This window comes from Poecilia reticulata, chromosome 4 (genome assembly GCF_904066995.2).
Source record: "Poecilia reticulata chromosome 4, P_reticulata-male-v2, whole genome shotgun sequence".
Classification (NCBI taxonomy): Eukaryota; Metazoa; Chordata; class Actinopteri; order Cyprinodontiformes; family Poeciliidae; genus Poecilia; species Poecilia reticulata.
The window spans coordinates 6,119,983-6,127,300 of record NC_088833.1 but is presented as its reverse complement, the minus strand read 5'-3'; the positions used below and the strand labels follow the sequence as shown (position 1 = coordinate 6,127,300).

Here is a 7,318-nt window from a genome sequence, read left to right as displayed (position 1 = left end):
TTTTGAATAAGTTTTTTTTTCAAGAGAAAAACATGATCAACTTGTTTTTACTAATGTTACATTAATAAAGGTAACAGTTAAACTCCATGGTTTTCTGACTCCCATTTCTGTTGTGGCAGCATTCCCCATCCTTCCCAGACAAGCTGAGCACAGCATCATTCCACTTGAGTTGATACTTTGCGGAAACATCTTCAATTTTTGGGAGCATGTCAGATGTATCTCCTGCACATTTAGACACTGACATTTTGCTGATTGTGCTCAGAAAAATGGATCAAGACCAGTAAAACTGGAAGGAGATCTTTTTAAAGGCTGTTTACAGAGGTCCACAGTAAAATCCAATTCTCAGTTGGGTTTAGATGTGGACTTTGACTGGGTTACTCTGACACATACCTTTACTTTGATCTAAACTATTCGAGTGCAGCTCTGCTTCTAGATTAGATCGTTGGCCTGCGTGAAGAAGAATCTCTCCCTCATCCTCAAGTGCAGCCTGTAACAGGTTTTCATCTCCATTAATCTTCCTTTCTTTCAACTATGACTTTCCTCTTGCCCCTTTCTCATAAATACCAGAATTATAGAGGACTCTACAAACAGTTGCTGCGTCCAGCTGAGCTCTGAATCTCAGCAGCCTCTCCAGAGTTTCCCTAATACTCTCCTGCTTCCAGTTTAGGTGAACATTTTGCAGTCGTGTCATACGCTTTCTACTTTCGCACTGTAGATTGAACACCGTTCCTTGAGATGATCAAAATTTGGGATATTATTTGAGATCTTAAGTTTATCTTATATACTTCCACAACTTTATTCCTGACCTGTCTGCCGAGTTCCTTGGCCTCCATGATGCCGTTCATTGAAGTCTGAGGTCTTACCAGGACAGCTGGTCTGGATTGCATTTTGTGGTGTCAGAGTAATGGGGTGAAGGAGTTCAAGGGGGTATGAATTATTTTTGCTAGACGTTGATCTATCTCTTTAATACTCTGTTATTCCCATAAATCCTTTCTCTATGGAAATATTTCAGCATGTTGATCCTCCTGCTACATAAAGCACATTAAAGACCGTCTTCAATGGGCCTAATGGGGGCTCTACAGCAGATTGCGCCCTCAAGGCTCGCATGTCACCACTGAGAAAGGAGTGTCTGCTCTAACTATTTACATTTGTAGAGGGACACACCCATTCAACATTCATCACTCAGACGATACAGGGAGCTTGGCACGTGTATGCCGAGGTAGAAGCTGGTAATGCATTTGTTTCTTGTTTAAGATTCCAGAACTTCCAATGAAGTAGGAAAAAAGAGAATATCAAGGAAATTGTTTGAGGCAGAAACACTAAGTAAGGAGATCTGCTATTTATGCTATGGAAAAGCCAACCACTTCCTGTAGACTTGAACTGAATAAATTTGAGAAACTGGGGAAAGGATGACTGAAGCATATTAAACCGATAAGATAAGTTAGATAAGTTTGTGTACTTTTTTTTAACCATCCAATTTTTTTAGTTAATTTTATAGATGTTCTTTGGATTGATTGCTTTTTAATCATCTTCCTGTATAGTTTTTTTTTTTTGCTATAAATAAAAGAATGGAAATTGGAAGTTGTGATAAACTAACATGAGGCTAAAAATGTCAAGAACTAGACAACATACATTTAACTTTTGTTCTGCGGAGTGTAACATCAATCATAAACAAAGAACTTGAAGTGAAACGTTTTCTATTCCAATACCGCAACGCATACCTATAAATGTGTATAATCTTTGTTTACACGTGGAATAAAAAGCATCTCTGCCTGAGCTTTAACAGAAAAAATAAAAAAATAAAATCATGCATGAGTAAGCACAGCAGAACGCTATACTAGATTTTTCCCCCCAATGTGGTTACGTTCTTTCTGCTCTAATATCATTTCCAGCTGCTCACAGGCCAACATTTGTTAAACAGCTGAACAGCGCCACCCCCTGTCCAATAATGGCCACCGCAGCAAAAACAGCTAAATTCATGGACATGGAGATTTGCTGACACCTTGTGGATTTGTATTTATATTACACTTACAAAGAACTCGGAGAGAACTTTAACCAACATCATTTAATAATAATAATGATTTTTGCAATACAAAAACACCTGTGCAAAAATATTCAGACAAATTACAAAGATAAGGCTTAACTTGGTCAATATGCGAGTAAACCTTATTTGAATATAAATCTGTGTTGGTTCTTGGAAGTAAATGACAAAAAAAAGGCAGATTCATGATGGTTTCGCCAACGAAACAAAACAAAAATAGACTTGATAAAGATTCACAGTCTTGTGTACAAGTGGTTTTTGCACTCACACATCCGTTACGTGGTGGAAGTGAACAAACTCAGGTTTAGGTAGCTCCGTCTACTTTAGAAACAAAACAAAAACAAAAAGAAGACAGACTTCTTAGACAGAGATAAAATTGTACTTCAAAACATTAAAAATTTCCAAAACGTGGAAAATGCTTTTATGGACAGTTAACTCAGTTGTTTCTTATTGAAATTCATAATGTAGAAATCGTTAAAGCAGTAAGAGGACACTGAATGGGTCGAATAAACCTCAAAGTAAATACAGAATAATATTTATCATCTGCATTAATACAAATGTTATTTTGTTAGTAAAAAATTCTGTGCTGCACTTAAAACTCTCAAACGCAGCTGACTGATAGTCTGACACACACATTTGCGCACACACACAGCTGAGAGTATCTGTCTGAACACACACATTTTGAGGATTGTCGGATACAAAAAAGGGGAAGATTTTTTACAGTAAAATCACTGAAAAAACTGCTTCTCAAGGTATCATAACCCTTAAAAAATTGAACAAAGGCTTCATATTTAGTAATTAATTTGCATTACCACCCAACAAAAAGAGAGGACAGAGTTCACCATTTACACAACACACTTCTTCATTTTGGAAAAAAAAAAACATCAGAGAGAATCGAAGCCATTTTCAATACATTGAAAATAAATACAGATGTGAAGAAAATATTTGAAATGATTTGTTTTTTAACCACAGCGATTGCTGGGTCACTTACTTGTTACCCTGCATGCCAAAACACCAAATGCTAGATCAACAGAATGTGGTGCATGAATGTAACCAATGAAAAAAAATCTTTCAGAGCCAGAAAACCCCTCACAAACTCACGATGACATCCAATACTATCGTTTCTCGCACATAAATAGCAGACCCCAAAATGTTACTTAGTGACGTCATCTGGTAGAGGCACTTTGTGTTTTACAATTCAACTTCCAACATTGCAATCCTGGATGACAATTCCTGTCTCAAAATGTAAAAAAAAATAATAGTAAAAAAGCACAATTACAAGTCTGGAAAGCAGTGATTTATTTTTTAAATAGGGCATCAAAACATGTTCAGTCGAAAGAATATCTAAATGATTGTGTTGGAATTAGAGTTTAAAGGGATAGTTTAGTTTTTAAAGTTATTGAAAGTGGTCAAAGAAATCTCAATTTTGATCAAACAGAAAAAAAAATCTCATTAAGGAGGTAAGTTAACAGAAAACATCCAACATAAGATAACTTTAATACTTTCATAGGAGATTGAAGACAAACTCCTGTGAAAGTAGGACATCGAGGAAAATGGATGTGACTATGCCATTTTCTCCCTTTTTTTTTAGTTCAATGGGAGATTTTGCAACAATTTCTAAAAATAAATCCCCTTAGAAATACCAAAGACATTCCTTATGAATAAAATGTAAAAATACAATAAAATCTAGTTTTTTTTTTTTTTTTTTGGTCTAAAACTGTTGTCGTTTTTTCTTCAAGATTGTTTTCACTTCACCAACTTTTACCAACCTGGAAGAAATAGTATATAAAAAAACAAAACAATTTTTTCCAACTGGTCAAAACACAAAGCAGTTCAAAGCATTTGGAAAGTAAACTGTCCTTTGCCAAAATCAAAGTGTAATTTGAATTACATAATTTGAATGTGTAGCTGCATTACACTAACTGTTACTGTGCCTGCTGAACGATCCCATTGCTGTTGAAATTAGTCCAAGAGTCATGCTATTGCCAATAGATCTTCTCTCTCTATATTTCGTCCTAAACATTCTCTTAACTTTTTTTTCCCATAACTACAATTTAATTTGACTGAAGCTGATAAAGTGTTTTTGTTTGGTTGTGAAAATAGCAACGTCATAAAAAAAAACGTGTCATGGATCAAGTGCAAAAACATTTTTATAATTGAGTTTAGATTGTTGAAATTCACACCAGTATGGCTCCCGTTTTGATTAGTTGGAAGTTTGACTCCTCCATGAGAGTTTCTTTCTAATTCTCCAAACTATAATGACTCTGACTGCAATCAAATGACAAAAATGGCTTTTTAAAAAAACTAAACTACCTCCTTTAAATCTGTATCCAACAACAAAATCGCTAGCTATGTAAAGGATGCATGCTATCTGGATCCTGATGCAACAAACTTCTTTGTTTTGAGCAACTCAGTTTAAGCAGAGGGGAATATGGTTTTTTTTTTTTGCAAAGAGAAAGTGTCATTCATGTTGAAAATGCAGATAAACAAAGTAAAACAAAAGCAAACATTCAGCTGTCATTTTCTAGGATATGTTATTAATTGGGATGCCCTCTCTGTGATTTTGATGAATGGCCTTGACAATAAAACATGAGCTCCATCCCAGTGGATGTCACCTAAATTTCACTGCAGAACTGCCAGCTCTCAGGAAGCACAGAACCAGACATGCTTGAGTCCTGAATCCAAAGGGTGGAGTAGGAAACCAGCATGTTGATCTTCTCACTGGAAGCCAACAGTTGGTCTTGCTTGACTAACCATTTTATTTCTTGAGTCGGTATGGGTATTCAGGAGCGTAGCTGCAAGGCACCCAAAGGAAGTCTCATGAATGTTTATGTCTCTGTATGAAACAGTCTATTAAGAGAGACTGACACTCACTGCCAGGGTCAAATAAAATCTGTTTAAACGGATGGAGGGTGGACTTGCTACTTTTTCTCGTTTTACCATCACACTGCTCGTCTTAAAAAGTTCTTTTGAATATATATTTATACGTATTTTCATCATTCACACAACACTTTTATGTACTGTATTTACAGAGATTACCATAGTAACATTGTTAAGCCATGATAGTAAGTACACTTTAAACAGTAAGGAAAGTCGGACATCCGTTTGCAATACTTATGCAGTTGCAGCAAAGTTTTTTTTTGTTGTTTTTTTTTGTTTCTGCACAACCAGCAGTGTGTACAAGTCTGCATCTGCCTGGTCTCACCTTTGACCAAAGATGAACTGTGATTCTGCTCCCTGGCTGAGAGGCAGAGCTTCTCATGCATGGGTCCTTGAGCAGGAAGAGAGTGAACATACCTCTGCCCGTTTACAGGTCTGCGGTGATGACCGAGTCATTGTACATCAGCACGTCAGAGTCCGGAGTGAGAAGAGCTGCAGTTTGCGAACCGTGGTCAATCTGCATCACCCCTTTTTGGGAAACTTGTCCGTAAACCTGGCCCTGCCCTCCGCCGTTTCCTGGCATGACGCAGTGAGACAGCAGCGGCGTGTTGGCCTCGTGGTTGGAGCCCGTGGTGGAAGGCACCCCGCTGACGTGACCCGTGCTGGTGGAGCCGCTGGCACTGCTGGGCGAGCGGCTCTTAGGAGGCGGCAGGTGGTGCTGGATTACTCTAGTGGGCGGAGCCGGAGCTGCAAAGTGAGCTGGGAAGGCCGCGTACCCCGGTGGGATGGGGTATCCATTGACGGGGATGAAGCGCTGATGGGTTTGGGGCACAGCCATCGGCGTCCAGGCCGGAATCGGAGCCATCTGTCCCGGTGCAGGGATGGCCTGGGCGGGGTAGAGGTACCCGGCGGCGGTGGCAAAGCGGGGGTTGCTGAGGTTGCTGACGGGACTGGCGCTGAGCGAGGTTGTCTGGGTGGTGGCGTTGCCTCCTCCACCAGAGGGCGTGCTGGAGCTGGCATGGGAAGACAGCCCCTCCCACGCTCGCAGGCGGCAGTGGATGTCTTTGAAGCGCGGTCGCCGTGTGGGTCCTTCCTGCCAGCATTCCGTCATCAAACCATAAAACCTGAATAACGGGAGAAATAGCTAGTTATTCCCAGTAACTACAGTCAGCATTAAAACTTAAACAGATGTTTTTGTGGTGCAAAAAAGAAAAAGACATCTTGAATATTGTCTTGACACAAAATTGGAAAAAGTTTGCATCGGTGTTCACTGCCTGAGATCCTTTTCACCTTTTCATTTTACCATCACAAAGTATTTTTTATGGGTTTGTTGCATCACAAACCCAATTGTGACATGAGAGAAAAATGTTACATTGATTTTTTAAATAAAAATAAAAAGAGACATGCACATGTATTTGACTCCCCTTTAGAGTGACACTAAATAAAAACCTGCAGATACCATCTTATTGGTACATACATTAATCACACTACAAATCCAGCAGTTTTGACTTAGAGAATTATGAACATCAAGAAACAGAGAGAAAATGCTTTTTAAGGTGTCACGGAGGTTTATATTCTGCATTAAAAGACATTTATCCAGTTAAAATTATTTAAAAACGATCCTGATAGTTGTAAACCTTCTTGCGTGCAGATTCTACTCAATGTATCTGGACATTTCAGTCCTAATGCAGTGAACCGTTTTAACCTGTCTTCTTTTAGAAAAACAAATGTGTTTATATTTATATCATGTGTACATATGAATTTACAAAAAAAAAATCTAATCAGTGGCTGATCGATTGATGAACAAACAGATGGATGGATACAACATCTGGGACTAAATTCTGTAATTCCAAAGCCTTTTCCATTCGTATCCAGAGTTGGTAACTTCTTTTCCAGACTATTCCAAACAATGCAAGAGCCAAATGAACAGTTAGAGCTACATCATCTCATCATAATAAACTGTGCAGCAACACACCTTGGTGGGCAATCCTCAGGGCAGGGCAGCAGCTGCCTCTTTCTCACCATCTCCATCACTTCCTGGTTGGAGAAGCCGTAGTAGGGCTGCAGGCCGTAGCTGAAGAGCTCCCACAGCACCACCCCAAACGACCAGATGTCCGAGTCCGTGGTGAACTTCCCGTAGGCGATGGCCTCAGGGGGCATCCAGCGGATGGGCAGCATAGTCTTGGGCCGGATGCAGTAGTAGTCGGAGGAGTAGATCTCTCTGGAGAGACCCAGGTCAGAAATCTTCACATGGAGCTGCTCACCGACTAAAATGTTCCTGGCTGCGAGGTCTTTATGGATGTAGAAGTGACTGGCTAGATATTCCATCCCTGCAGAAACCTAATTAAAGAAAAAGTGCAGGTAGTTATCCATTTATTTGCCACATAGTTATTTTAA

At 39.3% G+C, this 7,318-nt stretch overlaps 1 protein-coding gene across 1 annotated transcript in view; it reads right to left on the bottom strand.

Moving 5' to 3' along the window:
• Positions 1–2,046: 2,046 nt before the first annotated feature.
• ror1 (receptor tyrosine kinase-like orphan receptor 1) overlaps positions 2,047–7,318 on the bottom strand; it is a 141,628-nt gene continuing 136,356 nt past the window's right edge. The window contains exons 11-12 of the mRNA XM_008406160.3: positions 6,897–7,261; positions 2,047–6,045 (exon numbers count right to left, since the gene is read on the bottom strand). Of these exons, the coding sequence (XP_008404382.2) occupies positions 5,349–6,045; positions 6,897–7,261 (1,062 nt within the window). The 3' untranslated portion in view covers positions 2,047–5,348. The remainder of the gene's footprint in view (positions 6,046–6,896; positions 7,262–7,318) is intronic.